Source organism: Eumetopias jubatus, unplaced genomic scaffold (genome assembly GCF_037043125.1).
Source record: "Eumetopias jubatus isolate StellerSeaLion01/CBP00866 unplaced genomic scaffold, mEumJub1_p1.0 scaffold_4, whole genome shotgun sequence".
Lineage (NCBI taxonomy): Eukaryota > Metazoa > Chordata > Mammalia > Carnivora > Otariidae > Eumetopias > Eumetopias jubatus.
Window position 1 is genome coordinate 98,154,328 of NW_028274810.1, and position 20,290 is coordinate 98,174,617.

At 54.9% G+C, this 20,290-nt stretch overlaps 1 protein-coding gene across 3 annotated transcripts in view; it reads right to left on the minus strand.

Annotated features, from left to right (window-relative positions):
* Nucleotides 1–265: 265 nt before the first annotated feature.
* The window catches only part of TNFRSF8 (TNF receptor superfamily member 8), a 32,645-nt gene continuing 12,620 nt past the window's right edge, over nt 266–20,290 (minus strand). For 2 of the 3 annotated variants that reach the window (XM_088023050.1, XM_028108320.2), the window contains exons 6-12: nt 17,449–17,542; nt 17,098–17,243; nt 15,523–15,624; nt 15,348–15,401; nt 8,220–8,245; nt 5,820–6,030; nt 266–2,196 (exon numbers count right to left, since the gene is read on the minus strand). In XM_088023050.1, the coding sequence (XP_087879176.1) occupies nt 1,952–2,196; nt 5,820–6,030; nt 8,220–8,245; nt 15,348–15,401; nt 15,523–15,624; nt 17,098–17,243; nt 17,449–17,542 (878 nt within the window). In that variant the 3' untranslated portion in view covers nt 266–1,951. Of the gene's footprint in view, nt 2,197–5,819; nt 6,031–8,219; nt 8,246–15,347; nt 15,416–15,515; nt 15,625–17,097; nt 17,244–17,448; nt 17,543–20,290 lie in introns of all 3 variants that reach the window. The other variant, XM_088023049.1, reaches the window with a different exon arrangement.

Consider the following 20,290-nt stretch of genomic DNA (forward strand, 5'->3'; position numbering starts at 1 on the left):
GGGGGCTACAGAATAGGGGAGGGCTGGCAGCACCAGGAGGGTCTCACTTGAGCCCCGGCAGGGCTGGGGGCCAGGCTGGGCACTCACCTCCACACAGGGCACAGAGCATAGAAGCTGGCCACCTCGGTAGGGGGATGAAGAGGGACCCCCTGTTCTGGGGGGAGAGAGATTGCCCAGGCCATTCCTGCTCAGACATTCTCAAATACTCAATCTCAAAGATCGTTTCCTGAAACTTACGATTGGTTATTTTTAAGGGACCTTACAAATTTTCTGAGGATCAAAGGTTTCAGAGGATCGGAGGTTTTGTGAAGGGACTTTGGGCAAGGGAGTGCTTCATTTCGTCCAACATGGGGTCCACATCTTCAAGCCAAGACTGTCAGTGCCCTGCTCAGCCGGGTGGGGCGTCCTCGGGCCCCTTCCAGCCGGAGTACCAGGCGCGGTGTACCCGCGCTGTCCCTGCACGAGACATCCGGGCAAATACTGTCCACCACATGGCAACGTCTTCAGGTTCTGGCGTGAGTCCCTCTCGGTGTCCTAGCCTCTCCACCTTTCCCCCAAACATCTGAGCAGTTTCAGAAACTACCCTGTGATTCCTGACCTAGCCCCAACTTCCTCCAGAGAGTGAGCAGGCTGGCGGGTAAACAGCAGCTTTCCTGGGCCTCGCCTCCAGTGGGTAATTCCAGGGGCCTCCAGGCAGCCGAGACTGAACGGCCTGAGCTGAGGGCAGCCCTGTCATCTGCCCACACGTCCCTCTCCAAGGCCCCTTGTTTGTTTACATGAGTCTGAAAGCCCTGGGGAGAGCCGGCCAGCAGACCCACGTCGGGACAGCTTTACTCCTTAGCGTGAAATGCAAAAGCCCTCAAGTCCAGACTGGACTACTTGCTTTTCTGAGAATCCGGAATAAGGCAGAATGTCTGGACGAAATGGCGTTGCTTTCTGACATCCGTATCCCAGCCATGGGTGCTGAGCGGCTGGAGCGCGAGGGCAGGGCGGAAGCCACTGGGTTCCGTGGGCGTGGCAGGTGTGGGGAAGGTGCATCTCCACGGGACAGAGCAGAGGTGCCCACAGAGCAGGCAAGGACCCAGGAAGGGCCCAGGGCTCCCCTTCAGCAGGCCCTTCTCCAGGCGGCAGCTGGCTGGGCGGGGTCTCTGGCGGGGGCAGGGCGCTACAGCTGCTGAGCGTCTGCAGACCTCTGGGTCCCAAGATGCCTCCCACGGAGGGGACTGGTGGGGACCTTGTGAGACAAGTCAGTGACCCCAGGCCTCCAGCACACCATGGGGGCTACAGAATAGGGGAGGGCTGGCAGCACCAGGAGGGTCTCACTCGAGCCCTGGCAGGGCTGGGGGCCAGGCTGGGCACTCACCTGGACACAGGGCACAGAGCGCCGTGCGCTGGCTGTTACCAAGATGGGGCCAGCTGATGACGCCGCACCCCTTGACATCCCTTTTGACTCAGGAGCGACCATGGCAGGCGCTGGCTCAGTGCCCACAGGGGGCCACGTTACAGTAACTGGGGGCTGCCGGCATGGTGGTAAGGTCCAGGTGAGAGTAGAAGGCACAGGGGGATGCCTCGCCTGCAAGTGAGCCCTGGCCCCAGCCGTGTGATGCTCAGGGCCCCAGGGGCATCTTCCCAGCACTGGCAGGAGACAAGGTGCCCAGTCTCTGCTGTCTGTCCGCTGTTCCAACAAACACTGCCATTCAGATCCAGCCCCTAGGTTGTCTCTCCTGCACAAGCCCAGGCTCCCCAAGGGTCTGGGCTGGGGGGCAGCAGTGGGGGGGGCATGCAACTAGAGACCACCAGAACCCCCCTTGCTCCAGGCTGCCCTACCCCTGGATGCTGGAACCTCAGTCCAGGCCACAGGGGGCCTCTGCCACCAGCCTGGTACCACCAGGGCCACCCTGGCCTCCCGGGGGCACCCCACTGCCCTCTCAGCCCCAACCCAGGCCAGGCTTCATTTCTCAGAGACGGTCATGGGCAAGGGGGCCTCCTTTCCTTCCTCTTCTACTGAGAACATGACATCCCCACAGCTGCCCAGAGGAGGCTCCGTCTCCTGCTCTGGGAAGTGGGGGGCATGGTCCACTTCCAGATCCTCCTCGAACTCAGGCCCCGCCGGCCCCGCCAGGCCCCGGCCCTCGGGCACCTCGGTCCTCACGGTCCCCACAATCACCGTGTCAGCCTTCATGATGTAGATCTTCTCTGCAAGGCAAAAGATTGGGTGAAGTGAGGGGCCCGGAGCCCTAGCCGGACAGGGTGAGGCGGCAGAGGAGGGTCCAAGCTTCGACTCGTCTCTCCCACTGTGCGGCTTCGGGCAGATGACGCAATCTCTCTGACACACAGCCGGCCCCATCAACCTCACAGGTGTCCTGAGGCCCCAAGGACATAAAACAGCTAGAAACTGCGTGCCAGGACTGGCCCCTTGCGGGAGAGACTCACGATCTTCTCAGCATTTAGGTGGGGACGGGGTAGGGAAGGAGAGCGCAGCGTTGGGAGAGAAAGCGAGTCCGGGGCAGAGAAGGGAGCGACTGTGGCCCCAGTGAGCAGCGGAGGAGGCCAGCCGTGCTGGCCACTGTCCAGCACCTTCCACACATGACTGAGTCCCCACACCACTGCCGCACGGTGGACAGTCTACTCTTGTCCCCGTGGACAGATACAAAAAAACCTAAAGCCCCGAAAGGTTAAATGACCGGCCCAAAGTTGCCAGGCAGTTAGTCGAAATCTCGGCAGAAACTCCCACCCGACTCGCTGCCCTTTCCCCTCCCGTCCGTCCGTGTGCCTACATCAGAAACCTGGGGTGACCAACGTGTTCCGGCTTGCCCGGGCTGCTCCTGGTTGTCGTAGTGAAGGTCCTGTGGCCTGTGGACGTTTTCAGTTCAGGTAAATCCAGATAGTTGATCACAGTCTAAGAACCCCAGCCCTCTTAATAACGAACACCAGCCTGTGGTTTGCTCAGGGCTGTATTTTAGTGTTTGTTACTTGTGGCCAATCTCCCGCCTGAGGCCTTCCGGCTTTGCCTGACCCGCGCATAGGAGGGCTGCTTGTGTGTTGCTTGGATGAATTGGCAGCGCAGCCCCTTAAAGGCAGGACCCCCCCGCAGTCCTCACCACCATCTGCTGTGGGGACGGGGCGGGGCGGGGGGGGGGCTTCAGAGACTCAGGGGAGTTAAGTAAGCTGCCCAAGAAGCTGGGAAGTGAGGAGCCTGGCCTTCACTCAGCCCAGCTTCTGATGGCCTTGAGCTCGGCGCAGGGTCCCAGTTCCCAGCAGCTTGGCCCTGGGACTCTCTCTGGAGTCTGAATGAGGACGCTCAAGAGGGAACTTGAAAGCTAGGGTGGAGCAGGGGGCTGGGGACCCCTATCTCTCTGGGTCACCCAGTTATACCCCTCTGATTTAGGAACACCCAAAAGATCCTTGGGGGTCCTGCACCCGCCACCCCATTGCAGAATGCCGGTTCTTCTGTTTTGGTTTTTAATACCTCCAGGAAAAAGGGAAGTGTTCAAAATAGCAGCGAGGACCAGAGGAAAGCTACAAATGTGGCAAGCTGTGGTTCGGGTGCCCCTCACATACCCCGAGAGAGAGAGCAGGGCCCCAGTCCCCAGCCACACACCCTCCACCAAGGCCTGCAGGCCCTTTGCCCTGGGAGCCTGAGCAGAGGGCCCAGGAAGAGGTGAGAGCCAGAGGTGGTGAGAGAGGGGGGACCCTGGGAAGCGAGACAGGGCACAGAGCAGCCAGACAAGGCTAGAGCAAGCGATGAGGCATAGGGAGCAGGGTGGGAGAGAAGTGGAGGTGGGTTTGTCTGAAGAAGCCAAAGCCAGGGCCCAGGCTATCCCTCCCTCACCTCTGAGGGTCCTGATTGCTCGACTCTATCCATCATCACAGGGCTGCCCTCCCCGCCCCACCCTGCCCCCGCCACAAGCTGGGAGGGGAAAGGAGGGTCTTTCAGGAGCTGCTTGAACCTTCTACCCACCCAGAGCTCTAGAATCCAGGGAAGTTATCTTGGTGGGGTGGGAGGTGAAGGGGCTCCCCCTGCCTGGTGGCCAGGGGCAGAGGGATAAAGCTCAGGCTGCAGTTTGGTCCCCCTGGGGTACTAGACAGGTTGAGTGGGGCAGGGGGTGCCCCCTGGCATGGTGTCAGAAGGGCGAAAGGCTCCTGAGTGAACCTCCAAGGCCCTCTCTCCCAACCACCCTGCTTCCCAGCGAGGCTAACAGGCCGCACCCCAGCCATCCTGGGAGCCCAGTACCTCCCTCCACCTGCCCCCGCAGTTCCGGGCACCGCACTCAGCACAGACCCAAACGTTCAAGTTAGGACTTCTTAGGAAATTTAAAGGAGATGCCTTTGGTGGTACTGCCCCAAATAACACTCTTTCTAAATAAAACTTGCTGAAGCTACGATGCCAGAAGTTTCGGTTTCATATGAAAGACCCCACCCTGAAGAGTTTTATCCACTAACACCTGCTATGGAAATGTGTAGGACAATTACAGATGCCTCTCTGGTATTAACCCAGCAATGGTTAGCCCTCCAGAGAAGACAGACATGGAGCTCACTGAGGCCCTGCCCTCAGGGAGCTCACAGCCAGGTGGGGCCGAGGAGGCGGGGAGGCCGCAAATACAGTCATACTTGCTGGGGGCTGAGGATACTGGGTCTGGAGGCCCAGGGTCTGAGGGAGCACAGCAGAGGGGCATTTGGTCCAGACAGGAGAGTGGAGAGGGCCAGGAAGACTTCCTGGAGGAGGAGGCAAATAAGCAGGGGCCTCAGGACATCGGGAATTGACTAGATTCAAAGGGGGAATTGGCTGTCCCAGGTGAGGAAGCAGCTCCCACAGAGAAGCTCCAAAGGGAGGGAAGGCTCTGGAAACTCTGGAAACTGCCAGCGGGTGGGCGAAGTAGGCCGGAGGGGTCAGGAGGCAGGTGAGTCTGCGGGGAGGAGGCAGCTTGTGACCAGTGACCAGTCTGACCTCCAGAATAAGAATTCTGGAATTCATCCTGACAGTGACAGGGGCCCCCACCCCCGGGAGGGTTGAAGCAGGGGTGCAGAAAGGACAGGCTTGAATTTTGGTGGAGACACTCTGGGTGTGCAAGGGTGGAGAGAAGTCAGGGAGACCCCTGGGAGGCCAAAGCGGAAGGTCTGCCTGAGGCCGAGGGCGGCGGCAGTTCGGGAAGGGCTGGCCTCAGTGCGTCTGCAGAGGCCCGCACCGGGGCGGGCAAGCCGAGGGGTTCAGAGCCCCGCGGGCATGGGGTGAGGCCGAGTCCCTGCTCTGCCACCCCGCAGCTGTGTGACAGAGAACGTCTCCCCGCACCTACCTCACCGTGCCGTTGCCCCGGGTGTGAAAAGGGGAGGCAGACACTGTCCTCAGAAGGCCACGTGACAAGAGAAGACTTCCGCCCAGACAAGTGGCCGGTCTTACTGTCACTGGCCTGTCTCCTCCTGTCCCCGCAAGGGGCTCTTTGCTGGGGGTGGGGGCAGCATTCACGTCTCACTTCAAGGTTGGCAGGCCCCGGGGAAGGGGGAGCCCCTGCCCCCCACCTTCACCCCCACCCACCCAGACAACTTCACAAATGCTTGCAACGGCCCTGTGAGGGCCGAGTCACTACTACACCGATTTTCCAGAAATTTAAATTGGGCTACCGAGATGAAACAAGCTTTAACTCTCCCACAAGAAGCTGCTCCTACTTACAAGGGCCAGTAGGAGAACCCACGCCTCTTCCTCGCTGGGCCTTCCTGCCCCAGGGTCTCTGGCTCCCGTCGGGGGCCCAGGGTCCAGTGCCCAGCTCCCCCTGCCCCCTCAGCCCTGACCACACCAGGACCCTCCAAATCGGCAGACTCACCGATCCTGTTGTTGGTATGCTCCGAGGTCACCCGGGGCTCGGGGAGGTCCCCGGGGGATGAGGGGCTCCCGGCGGCGGGGGGCCTGGCTTCCAGCAGCCGCATGCTCTCTACGCAGGCTGCCCCATTGGGGGAGGAGGTCTCCACAGCCGGGGGGCTCATTAACCCCCGCTCTTCCATGCCTGACTCCACCACCGATATGCTCTTCAGCTGCTGTGGGCACAGAGGGTGTGGAGTTGATGCAGGGTGCCCCAACCGGCCTGGGAAGCCCCTGTTTCTTCACCTCTGTAGACTCCAGTGAGTCTCCCTCTCTGCCTTAAAGCTGCTGCACACCACCCACAGCTTCTCGGCTTTGAGAGCCTGACGCCCTGTGTTGAGTTTCAGAAGTCCTGTTGCTTTAACTCGTACCAAATAGCGGCAGTAGCCAGAATCCCATACAGTGCTTGCCATGTGTGTGGCCTTGACACGTGTGAATCCTCACAACCACCCTCTAAGGTGGCTAATATTAGCACCCTCCCCATTTTACAGACCAGGAAACTGAGACACAGAGAAGTCAAGTAACTTGCTCAAGTAAGTGGGTGGGCCAGCACTTGAACCCTGGCACCTCGCTCTGGAATCCATGCTTATAAGCCCCTGTGGGTAAGTGTGCACTCCAGACCCACCCCAACTCCCCAGCCCTGACCTCCTGGGACAGCGATCGGGTATGATGACGCTAAAGTACTCTAAAAATAGCTATATCTTCAGGAAAATGGTGGTTTCGTTTTTGACTTTTATAGGTAAGTATAAAGTTAGAGTGGTCTCATGAAATGTTCTAATGCATACTATGTACCTCCAGCCTTCAAAATGGAATGAGTTCGAGTGATTCACAAAGTATATCTACACAACCCTGATTACCCTTTTATAATCATCTGAAGTCCGAAAGACGGCATTTTAAACAAGTTACAGTGAAAACACTGATTCCCATGGCCAAAAAATGTTTGCTTACCTCACAAATCATTAAATGCCTTTTTCATGAAATTTCCCAGTACTGTAACAGCCACTTATCTGACCCAAGCATATTTGAATGTGACCTCCCATAATTTGAAACTGAACTCATATTGTGGTTCTGTTATATTAAAAAATTAAAGGATGGAAACCTTTCTCCATGTGTGAATATTTTGAGTTAAAAGAAAGTCACGGAAAAATTGTTAAATGGAAAAAAAAAATTGGGTGAACCATACACAGCTGAGACGCAGCCACATGGAGTGCTTTGTCCTGCCCCGTCCCTCAGCCCCGGAGGGCAACGTCCCTTCTCTTACCCCGCCCCCCCCACCCCCGAGGCTGCTCCTGGAGGCTGGGCGCAGAGCAGGGCGCCAGGCCCAGCCCGGTGAGGCCCGGGTGTCTGGGCCCCCTCCCCAGTAACTGTAGGTTCAGGGTAATGTTTGCAAAGCCCCTGGCCCAGCACCTGCACACAGCAAGCTCTTTGTAAAAGGCAGGTGAAGAGATCCTTCCAGCTCAGGGCAAGAGTTCAGGGTACCAGCTTTGAAGCCACAAAAACCAGGGTTCAAGTCAAACCGGGGTTCGCTGATCTACTTTCCAATTGTGGACCCACCTCTCCTGTGGGTGCCTGGGTTTCTTCTTTTGTAAAATGGATGACAGTACCAACCTCTGAGTGCTGCCAGGACTACCCATGATAACTCTGAGAAGCACAAAGCAAGGTGCCTGGCTCATGGTAAGTGCTCCATACAGGATGGCTAAGTTTTCACTTTTTTTTTTTTTTTTTTTTTTTTGAGAAAGAGAGAGAGAGCGTGAGCAGGAGGGGAGGGGCAGAGGGAGAGACAGAGAGAGAATCTGGAGCAGGCTCCACGCTTAGCGCAGAGCCCAAGGTGGGGATTGATCTCATGACCCTGAGATCATGACCTGAGCTGAAATCAAGAGTCGGACACTTCACCCACTGAGCCACCCAGGTGCCTCCCCCCACCCGCCCCCCACCCCTCGCCCCGTGATGGCTAAGTTTTCAAAGAGTCGTGCCATGAATTTGTCATCCCAGCTGTGAGAATGAGAACCACAGAGGAGTGAAGGAGAAAAGGGAAATGACCCCACCTGGCACCCAAAGTAGCCAAAACCAAATCCACGGTCTGCCAGGCCCTTCTGGAAGTCCCCGGCAGGATGAGCCAGGAGCCAGAGACTGCTGAGGGGTTGTGGCTCCCCATCCCAGGCCAGGGCCTGGCAGAGGCCCCACTGTACTCAGAGCACCCCACATGGGGCAGACTCAGCCTGAACTTGCAGGGGGAGCCCGACCCCGGTCACCGGGGGAGGGGAATGACCCACCAGCAGTTCTCAGAACCAGTGGCTCTGTTAGCAAAGGAGTCCCATATTAGGGGCACAAAGGCAGGGAGGTGGAGCAAGGAAGGGCTACTTACTGTCGGGTTCCTCCAGGGCCTGGAATCTGCAGAAAGAAAAAGAGTAGTGACTTCACCAAGGAGAACCTGGCAGCTGCCTGGTCCTGCCCCAACTGACGTATGGGTGGCAGCTGCCACTTGTCCAGCCCTCAGGCTGGACAACAGTGGACCGTTTCAGAACCCGCACCCACGCGCAGACACAGAGGCTCACTCGCCAGCCCTCGCCCGGGCAGGGGCTGCGGGAGAACCGGGAACCACCTCTCCCCCAACCGCTAAGCCAGTCAGGGCACCGGGCTCCTTCCCCAGCCCCCCGACCCCACACAGGCACAGGAGAGGTTCGGGAGAAGCACACGCCCCAGCTGGCGCCCAGGCGGAGGCTTCTGCGGGCTCAGAAGCTGGTCTGTGGCTTTGTAGCCCAAGGTCTAGAGAGCCCAGAACTCCCCGGAGCACCATGCAAAGCTCACACGGAGGACCTTAAGGCTGGGTGAGAGCAGGTGACCGATCCTGAGGACCTCTGCTGAACCCTGCGCTGGACATACCCAGAGCCAATCGACCCTGGAGGCCTTTGGTGGGAGTTCAGTTTTCTACTAGACGCGCCTGAAAGAGCCCGTGTGACCACCCACGAGGAGGACAGCTGCTCATCATCACCGCACCACCTGCCATCTCCCTCTGCAGGACTCAGGAGGTGCTGCCTGATTCTTAGGGCGCAACTTTATCTTCTCATCCCAAACCCCCACCCTCCACACCAGCACTTCTCTCGTATCAAATACGGGGCCAGATCATGGTCAAGCACATGGTGACATTTAACCATGGCCCACTGGCCATCTGAGAAAGCCGGAGATGGCACCCGGGCATCTGGTCTACACTGGGCAAATCAACTCCCAGCGTCGACCGTCGTCTGGAGACACACAGCCCTTGAGGAGTCCTGAGGAGGCCCTCTCAGAGACTTGGAATATGCCGCTGTTAGGTGTGCGTACCTGACCAGAGAAATCTGCTCTGAAAATACCAGCGAGCTAAGTCATCTCCAGAACATTCTGACATCAGCAGCTCTGGGAACCACCAGCTCTGAATCCTAGCTGAAACACCCACTGGGGGCCAACCAACTGTGATACTACAAACAAGACAGGTGGCTGGAACATGCTGTGTAGACACCAGGTCAGTTCGGGGGAAACACTTACACGTGCCTTCTAAGTGACTATCAGCATGTAAAAAGTGTCTAAAGAGGAAATGAACCAGATTGACGGTCAAAAGAAGAACACGTATAAAATGACACAATTCTGGATTCTTTCCTCTTCTTCTTTTTTTTTTTTTTATTTTTATTTTTTTAGAGAGAGAGAGAGTAAGTGAGCACAGGGGCTGAGGCTGGGGATGAGGGAGCGAGAGAATCTCAAGCAGGCTCCACGCCCAGCACAGAGCTGGACCCGGGGCTCGATCTCACAGCCCTGAGATCATGACCTGAGCTGAAATCAAGAGTCGGATGATTGACCGACAGAGCCACCCAGGCGCCCCATCTGGAGTCTTGATTTAACAAATGTTAAAGTTTCCTTCGTCTGGTAACTTCTGTTCCCAGCAGAGTGGTCACCTTGGGAGGCCGCAGCTCATTCCCGCTGGGTAGCCACTGTCTGTTACCCAAGCTACCGCTTGGGGAAATGCTCTCTGGCCTAAGGCACATTCTTTTAAGTTATGTCAGTGAAGCCTAATTTTTGTCCTTTGAGAGTAATGTTGACTTTTGCAAACAGCCAGCTGTGGTCTGGGGTGGCCGGGGGAAAGAGTGTGACAAAGTAACAAGATAAAATAAAATAAATAAAAGTGATAAAACTCAGTCTTGGAGAGGATGTGGGTAAAAAGGAACACAGTGGCTCATGCCCTGTGAACTGGTTCCACGTTTCTCAAGAGCCATCTGGCAGTGAAAACCTCACACCCTTTGACCCAGTAATCCCTCTTTAGGGACACACCCTCAGGAAGAAACAACCCAAGAGAATACAAGGCTGTGTGCAATAACCAAAACACTGAAAACAAGCCAGATGCCAAACAATGAGGCAGCTTAGCAGTCTTGAAGCAGAGCACTTCCTGGCAGGGAACCCCCAGCACAACATCACTCCACCTTCCCAGCCTTAGTCCTCATATCGGAAAATGGGAACAGCATGCCAACTTTGGAGGGTTTATACGGAGACTAAATGAGACCCGAAACGTGAAGGTACCCAGTGATCAGTCACGCTGACAGCACGTGTCTTGATATGATGTGATGAGAACAAGCCTGAGCCCGTGTGGTCTTCCTCCCCCAAACTTGCAACCCCACTGTCATTAGGAGGAAAATATTAGCCAAATTCCAATAGAGGGGCATGCAGCACATAACTGGCCGGCACTCCCAAGGTCATCAAAAACAGGAAAGTCAGAAAAGTCCAGAGGAGCCCAAGCAGACGTGACAACTAAATGTAACACGGTATCCTGGGTGGAAGCCTGGAACAGTAAAAAAATACATTGGCTAAAACTAAGTAAACCCAGGGGCGCCTGGGTGGCTCAGCCGGTTAAGCATCTGCCTTTGGCTCAGGTCATGATCCCAGGGTCCTGGGATCGAGCCCCACGTTGGGCTCCCCGCTCAGTGGGGAATCTGCTTGTCCCTTTCTCTCTGCCCCTCCCCCAACCCCCACTGGTGCTTTCTTTCACTCTCTCTCTCTTTCTCAAATAATTAAAAAAAAAAATAGTCTCTTATTAAAAAGAAAAACACCTAAGTAAATCTAAACAGAGTATGGGCTTTAGTTAATGGTGACATGTCAATATTGCCTCAGTCATCGTGACAAATACACTAACGTTAAGTTGTAAACAATGGAGGAAACTGGGTGTGAGGCACACGGAAACTCTCTGAACTATCTTTTCAAATATTCTACAGATCTACAATGGTTTTTTTTTTTTTAAAGATTTTATTTATTTATTTGAGAGAGAGAGAATGAGAGATAGAGAGCACGAGAGGGAGGAGGGTCAGAGGGAGAAGCCGACTCCCTGCCGAGCAGGGAGCCCGACGTGGGACTCGATCCCGGGACTCCAGGATCATGACCTGAGCCGAAGGCAGTCGCGTAACCGACTGAGCCACCCAGGCGCCCCTACAATGGTTCTAAAAATTGAAGTCTGTTGAAAATTTTTTAAAAACTTAAATGTGAAAAAGGGACAGTGCCCAGGAGGCTGCCTAGCACGTGGTGGGTCCCAGGACATTAACGTGGCACAGCGCTCATCACACCAAAAAGAAAACCAGCAGTTGATACTGACTCTTGGCAACAAGCATAAAACAACATAAAGGTGAAAAGGCAGAACCCAGAGGTGCCAATGTCTGCCTACAGCTGCCTTATAACCCACGTGTGTACTCTGATAAAGACCCAGAACAAATCGTGCTGAGTACAGAGATTGGATTTCCTAAGTGCGCTTCCCCTAAAAACGTGGCTTCAGTCCACTGTCTTCATTTATTGGCTTCCGCGCTTTGGGGAGTAACTCTAAGATCTTCTCGTAAACGTGCCCGGCACCCAAGGACACGAGTCCAGGGACACACGAGGCATTGGTGCCCCCCCGCCCCCGCCGGGACAATCACATGTTCTCCCCGGGGCTGCCAGCTGAGCCCGGGGCTTCTGACACCGAAGCTGCGGTGCTGTCCACCCCAGTCACCCTCCCCTTTCGGTCCCGGCCCCCATCTGGCCTGGGGGCCTGGCTGCCGCGGGAAGCAGAACAGACCTGAGGAAGGAGTCTGGCACAGAGGCTCAACCAGGCTTTGGCAACGGGCACCCCTAATTCAGATGTGGGCTCCTGGGAGATGCCACTGATTCCAGGGTGAGGGCAGGGAAGTACCAGGTAAGCTGGGATCCTCTTAAAGTGCTCAGAACAGGAAAGAATGAGACAGAAGGACACCGGGGCCAGCTTCAAGGACCGAATCTGAACATCAGAATAATGATGGCAAGAGAATAAAATAGAAAGCCACCAGTCCATGCAGATATAAATAGAGAGGGAGAAGAAGAAAGTGTGATGAGGAACTGGTTATTCACAGAGCTTCGCAGTACCTCCCCTGAAAGTGCTTACTGCTTGCCAAGGAGAAAAGAACAGCCTCGTGCAGGAGCAGCCTGGCAGGTAGCGCTCACACCAAGTGCTCCAAGCCAGCCACGCCAGGAAAGGGGCCAACCGGCTGGAACCTGGCAGGATGGCTGCCACCAGAGGAGCTCAGCGTCACTCCTGGCATCTTCCCGCCACCAAAGAAGCACGACCTGACTCCAGTCTCCATGAGGACACACCAGGCAAACCCAAGGGGAGGGATGCCCACCAAGTCGGTGGTGGAATGCTCAAAAGTGGCAAGGTCACCAATGTGACAGAAAAGACAGGAACAGAGCCAGGCCGACAAGAGACGTGACAACCAGATGCAACACGAAATCCTGAACTGGATTCTTCTGCTGTAGAGGACTTGGTTGGGACAAAGGATCTTGAATGAGGTCTGAGAATTCACCGGTGGTAACGCATCAGTGTGAATTTTCTGATTTTGATGGTGTCACTACGTCGTATAAAAATACACCCCTGTTTGTATGAATATACACTAAAGTATGTGGATATGATAAGGCATTGAGTCACTAACTCAAAAAGTTCAGAAAAATAAGTTCTTTGTACTGTCCTTGTGACTCTCCTGTAAGCTTGAAATTGTTTCAAAACAACAAAAAAATTTTTTTTTCGACTTAAACCTGCCTGAAGTAACAGATAAGGACTTTAGTGCCCATTAGAATGAAGAATTTTAGTCAGTGTTTCTTAACCAGGCACGATTCCCACCCCCAGGTTGTTATTAACAAAGTGGCCTTAAATAAGTTCCTCCACCTTCCTGATTCCTCATCTGCGAAATGGGGATGAAAGCAGCAGGTGCCTCCCCGGTCCGCTGTGCGTCTGCGTCTGCGCTCTGCAAAAGCCTGCTGCCGAAGACACGGGCCATAAAGGCAAATCGACTCAAGAGATGGCTGGTAAGTATTGTTGCTCTGGGACAGGGAGGGCTGGGGCATGCATCGCCACCCTGCCAGCCATTAGTCCCTTGAAGCAACTGATGCTGGTCTGAATGCTCGGGACAGCGAGGACCCATTTCTGCACCCAGCACAGAGCCACTTGGACGACGATCTGAACACGCAAATGAGCAAGCATGTGAATGAAAGCTCCTTTGCCCCTTCAGCACCCACTGCTCCGGAGGGAATGGGGCATCCACCCCGCTCCATCCGTTTTTTTTTTGTTTTGTTTTGTTTTTTAAGATTTTCTTTATTTATTTGACAGAGAGAGATAGAGAGAGAGAGAGAGAGACAGCGAGAGCAGGACCACAAGCAGGGGGAGTGGGAGAGGGAGAAGCAGGCTTCCCGCAGAGCAGGGAGCCCAATGCGGGGCTCGATCCCAGGACCCTGGGACCAGGACCTGAGCCGAAGGCAGACGCCCAACGACTGAGCCACGCAGGCGCCCTCCATCCGTTCTCATCCTGAGCCCTGGATGCTTATCCTGGCCTCACCTACCCTCCAGCTCAGGCCTGGGAACCCAGACCCTCCAGGGACCCGCCGGAAGCCAGAGGGCCCGAAACAGCCCCAAACAGGATGGCCGCCACTGAGTCTCAAGGCTTGGTTTCTCGTAGGTCTGCCTTCTTAAGGGAAGGTACTTTTTTCTTTCTCTCTCTCTCTCTCTCTCTCTCTCTCTTTTTCTCTGTGGCAAAACTGCCATCACGAAGGTTTGAAGAAAAAAATAAACTGACAGCAATGGAAATTCTAATACTAGAAAAATGTCAAGAAAGCAAACACGGGTTTCAATGAGACATTCAGGCTGACAGCTCATGGAAACAGGCTTGAAACTATCAAAACACAAAAACCCCCCTTGCTAAGAGCGCACAAGCACCTGCTGTGAAACTCATCAAATTCAAAACAGGCCTCAGTGGATAGGTTTTGTGCCCAAGTCCAAAGGCGGACTGCAGTGACGGTCACCGAGGGTCCTGTGGAGACGGGGGGCAAGAGGGCTGTGACTTGGCATGAGGCTGCCCACTGGGCTCGCGGGTGGACACTGGAGGTGGACAAAGCTTGAGGGGAGGGAGGCGGAGGGGACAGGTCTGAGCCCTCCACAAACAAAGCCCACAGCCTCAAGGACCAGCGCCTGAGACTTGAGTCTCATCGGTTGTGTGGCCCTGGCCAGCTATCCACCTTTCTGAGCCTTGACTCCTCCTTATGGAATGGAGACAGATCATCACCCACATCTCTCGGGGTTCCCAGATCGATGAGACCCTCTATGGGAGCCTGCCTTGAAACCAGAAAGGGAAGCTCGGAAATTCGTGTTCACTCCTTCCCCTGTGGTCAGAGCCCAGCACACAGTAGGTGCTCAATCGGTGCTTGTGGAGTGCTGACGAAGACCTTGCCCTGCCCGCAAATGGCTGCATAGGGGAGAAAAGGCGCACACACACACACACACACACACACACACACACACACACACACACAACCAGGTGAGGGCTGGAAGTAGGTCAGGGGCTCTGACAGGTGGTCTGCAAAAGTTGGCCTGGAAGCTGGGCTGAGATCAGAGAGCCAGGGGCAGGGAGTGCTTCAGAACAGCATAGATATCAGAAGGCCCTGAGATTCCTGGTGAGGCAAAAGGCCCCCAACACAGGCCGGCCCGTCGGCTGACAACCACCTGCTGCACCACACACCCTCTGAGGTAGGCCCCACCGTCCCCTTTTACAGTGAGGAAACTGAGGCACAGAGGAACGAAGAAACTCACCGGGGCCATACAGCTAGCTCGTAAGTGGCAGAACCAGGATTCCAGCCCTATCAGCCCGCCCTACAGACCCCTATGCCCCTCGCTGCCAGCAGAAGGGACGCAGAGCAGTGGGGAGGAGAGGAAGGGGTAGGGAGGCCAGGAAGGAAGGGAAGGCATTCAGGAATGCCTCTCCAGGGGGTGGGCACTGTGGAGGAAAGAATGAAAGACAAGATGGACTTTAAACCTTCCTGCCAGCCTGCCATCTGAACGCTGAGGAGGAGTGTGGAGGACGGGTCCCAACCACACTGCATTCCCGTTACAGATGAGGCTGTGCACAGAGGGAGCCCCAGACCCAGGGCCTCGAGCTGCTTTGTCCATGGGGCCCGAGTAGCCCCCTGTGGACATCTGGACACTTACCCACGGGCTCCACCTTGAGCCGGAAGGTCTGGACACGGTAGCAGAGGTGGAGCTCTGGAACGACAGAGGAGTTAGCCGGAGAGTCTCCAAGGGCCTCTGAGGGCAGCGCAGAGACCCGGCCAGCCCAGCGCGGGGCACCTGCCCTCCCCCAGGCCCCAGGGACACATCCACTCACTCTGCTGAATCCACTTCCTGCAGGCCCTCCGGTGGCACAGGAGGAAGGACACGGAGCCCAGGACCACCACCAGCAGCAGGACCGTCCAGGAGAGCACCGGCCCTGGAACACAGAGGCAGCCCTGCACCCTCGGCCCTGATGCTTGGGGGCTCTGAAGTCTACACCACGGCAGTGCGCCAGGGGGCCCCGCTGCAACCTCCCTACACGGCCCTCACCCCAGACTATGTTCTCCTTCTCCTGGGACACAGACACCATCAGGGCTGGCAGGACCCGGTCCTTCCCCAAGCAGGACCTGAGACCCAGACCCTCTGCCTCCCTGGTGCAGCCCTTATCCACCTACCCTCCCTCCCCTGGCTCGAGGAGGCCCATCCGGGCGGCTAAACGGTTCACAGAAACAAACCATTTCTAGACCGTGAGAAATTGAGGCGTCGAAGAGTCAGAGGAAGGAACTGAGGTCCAAAAGAACATGGTCTGGGGGCCCTGGAGGAGGGCCTATGCCAGGTGCGGCCCTGGGGCAGTCGGCAGCACATTCAGTGTGGCTGGAGTCGGGGGGGGGGGCGGGGGGGGCGCGGGCAGGTGGAGCAGAGAGGAGGGTGAATCGGGGAGTCTGGTAGGACTCCCAGCTCCCCTCCAGATGGGCAGGCAGGGGGTCTTCTCTGCACATACACCCACTCAGCACCTGTTCCCTGAATATCACGTAGGCACCATTACCATCTCCTTTTACAAACGAGGCAAACTGAGGCTGGCAAAGTTTAAGTAACTCACTAAAATGGCAAAGGGTAAACCGCAAGAATCACGGCTTGGGCCAGGCCAGGCCAGGCGGCTCCAGCACCCACACACTTAACCGCTATGTGGGTATTTTTTTTTTACAACTTAACTCAGTACTTAACTTGTTCCTTTTTTTCCTGTGTCCCTTATGAAGATGGTGTATCTAGTCACTGTTAAGTCCACGTTCAGGTGTTAAAAAGTAGTAGGTGCCATGTATGTGCTTCTCAAACTTTAACGTGCCTGCAGATCTCCTGGGACCATGTTCCAATACAGACTGTGGTTCAGTGGGGCTGGGGTGCAGCCCTGAATTTGCTCTTCTAACAAGTTGCTGATGCTGCAAGTCCAGGGCCGCGCTTTGAGGTCGGCTGGCCGGAGGACTGCCGCCACCTAGTGTTTGACACCAGAACTGCAAGCCCCAAACCGAAGCCTACCTTAGAATGCCTCCAAGGAGCCCCGGTAAGGTGCTAGCTACGTATACCCCACTGTACCCCACTGCTTACTGCCCTGCGTGGTCCCTGCGACAAAAATGAGGCTCAAAGGAATTAAGCAACTAGTCAAGGTCATGTCTTCGTTCTCCAGGTATTTTCTGAGTAGCAATTACGGGCCATGGGGATGAAGCTGTGAATAAAATCCCTGCCCAGAATCGAGGAACAATCACTAGCAAGTGACAGAGGCACAGCCCCAGCTCAAGAAACCAGAAACCTGGGGTCAGCTCTGGTCTCCCCCACCCAGTGGATGCTGCTGCCCAGGGAGAAGCCTCCCTCCTCCCGGCCCTCTGGGAGGCAGACGCTGCTCTCTAATAGTTACCTGAAACCAGAATGGGCTTTGCCGTGGAGGAGAAAGAGATGGGCGTGCTCGTTGATATGGGGGTGTCTCCCCAGGCGTGGGAGATGCCCCCTCCATGCTCCTGACTGATCTGGGGGTCTGCCGAGGACACCAGAGGGGCAGGGGCACTACCAGGAGAGAAGCCAGAAGTAAGACTGACGGTGGAGATGGAGAAAGGGAAGCGTGTGCTCAGGAACCATTCCCAGTGGTGCCAGCCCAGAGCCGGGCACACATCCTCCAAAATGTCTTGCGACCTTGGCACTGAGATCCAGCCCAGGCCCCACCTCCAGCCAGCCCCAGCCCAGCTGCCCCCAAAAGGGGCCAGGGAGTCACCTGGTGGGCGTCTTGCTGTCCTCTGGGTTGGTGCTGCACTCAGGGCAGGCCTCGGGGGGAGGTAGCTCATCTGTGGCATCCCTCTCAGCTGCACCTGCAGGGAGTGGTCTTAGAGTTGGTGTCAAGGAGCCTTACCCAGCAGGACTGGTAACTTCCCGGGAGGCGGCATGGTGAGGCCAGAAGGACATGGCAGCCAGGTAGACTCAGGCTGGTGTCCTGACCCTCTTTCCTTCTCTCCCTCTCTCCTTCCCTCCATGCAACAACTCTTTATTGAGCACCTACTATGTATCGGAGACTGTCCTGGGAGCTGGGACATAGCAGTGAGCAAAAGAGACAAGATCTCTACTGTCAGGGGGCCATTGCTGCGGTGTCTTGGCGGGGAGCTATCTAAGCAGAGGAAATTGAAGGCGGGGTGGCCCCTAGGTGGGGGAGGGAGGAGAGCGAGCACATGGGAGAGGCTGGTGAGCAGCCATGTTAAAATGTGTGCACAACGGTCCGTTGTACACAACTGTTCATAGCGGCATTCTTCATAGTAGCCAAACAAGTGGAAACAACCCAAATGTCCATCAACTGGTAAATGGATAAATAAAATATAGTATACCTGTACCTGAAGATTGTGTGGCAATAAAAGGGAACAATGCACTCATACATGCTACAGCATGCGTGAACTTCAAACGTATCATGTGCAGTGAGAGAAACCTGACACAGAGCACATATTCTGGAAATGTCCAGAAAAGGTCCATCTAGAGGGACAGAGTAGTGCTTGTACAAGCTGGGGACAGATACAGGGGTGGACTGCTAAAGGCACGAGGTTTCTTAGATCGTGGTGATGGTTTTACAACTTTGTAAATGTCTTTACAATCTTTGAATTACACACTTAAAGCGAGTAGATCCTGGGGTATGTCAAGTATACTGCAACAAAGCTGTTCTTAAAAATTAGGTCTTGCTCCCCAAAGCAAGGATTTAATTAGCAAGGGGATGGGATCAGTGCAGTAGATCACATCCCCGGCCCACCTCCTCAGGTGGGGAGGTGTCTGTGTCCCCGCCTCACCAATGCCCTGTGACTCGGATGGTCGGTCGGTGGGGCAGGATGGAAGGAACAGTGTGCCTGTTCCCAGCCTGGGCCTTTCTGCACTTCCACCAGGGCTGTTAAGGAGAGGATGCTCTGGCACGTGGTGGTCCCCGCTGGTCCCAGAAGGATGAGAAACACTCGAAGCAAACCCAAACCAAACCTGTGAGCCCAGGCAAGACAGCAAAGGCCCCAGCTGACCGGGGGAGGAGAGCTGAACCCTGAAATGTCAACGGTGTTTTTCATCTGTTATGCCTGCAGCGAGAGCTGGCTGAGACAGTCAGGCTTGTGTCTCAAAAGATCAAAGTGGAAAAGCTGCTCCTCATCTCCAGCCAACTGTGATCTCACAGGAAGGTGGCTTGGTGGCTCTTGCCTTTCTAATTTTATGTAAAAGAGAAACCTGATAAATACATATAAATAAATAAATGTAAATACCATCTCCTGATATTTAAACATAGCCTCAATTTTTTGGAAGTTCCTTTCTTTTGAAATCAACTTTATTAAGGCATAATTTATATAGAAGAAAATGTCCCCTCAGTTACACTGTTTGATGGGTTTCGAAGAATGTATCCTTCCATGTAACTGCACCTTCATTCAAGATCTAGAACATTCCCACCATCCCAGAAAGTTCCTTCGTGACCTTCTGCCATAAATCCTCCTCCCACATTCGGGCATTACGTCACTATAGATTAGTGTGCCTGTTCTAGAATTTCATTAGACAGAATCAGGCAGTAAGTACTCTCTGGGGTCTGGCTTCTTTCTCTCGGCATAATATTTCTGAAATTCGCTTATGTTGCACGGAGTAGTCTTCCATTGTAGAGATGTACCACCATTTATTTATCCATTCACCAGTTGATGGACATCAGGGTTGTTTCCAGTTTGAAGCTATTATAAATAAGGCAGCTCTGAATGTGCTTGTACAAGTCTTTGTGAGGACATATAATCTCATTCCTCTTGATGCTTCGGAGGGGGAAGCCTGTGCTGACCAGACAGAAGGCCTCTGAGGACCCATTCAAAGATGGTCTCCTCTGATCTGACCCAGCCACTCTTTTTACAGATGGGAGAGAACCACAGAGCCAGACCTAGAGCCCGAAGGCAGGCCTCCTGGATTCCAGCCCACAGCACACTCCATTGGACCACGCCACCTCCTGCCTGGGGACTGAGCACATTCTTACAAGTTTACAATTAACTCCTTTTCTAGGGGTAAGAAAACTGGCCCACATTTGAAGTAGGTCATGCCCAGCCACGATCCCTCTCTGCCCCCATGTCCCTGGCGGCGGCACCCCTCCTCTGATGCGGTACAAAGCAGATCCCCCACCCACACTCCTTTCCCTTCTAAAAAGCTTTCATGGTGTTTCTCAGATTCTTCCTGAAACACTTTGAAGAGAAAGTGAAGCAAGGATTAATTTTCTTCTTGGATTAGTGGTGTCCTGAGGAACTCTCCCCTTTGGCGGGGGGGGGGGGTGTCTCCAAATAGATGCTAGGTCTTTCCTCAGGGTCACCAGACTATTACCTGAATTAGCTGAAGCCTGCAGACTTTAAGCTATGAGGAAGCTATGATAATTTCTATTTATTTGCAAATCAGTATTTGATTAAATTTAAAATGTCATTGGTTTCAACAAGAGTTGACTTTGAGAGGATTGGAGGAGTTCTTGTGTTCAAATATATCACCATGGCTACCCCCAGGTCGCACCATGAGGGGAAAGCCCTCTGGCCTCTCTCTAAGGCAGCCTCAGTCTGAGCTCCCACTGAAACACCTGCCGGAATCCAGCC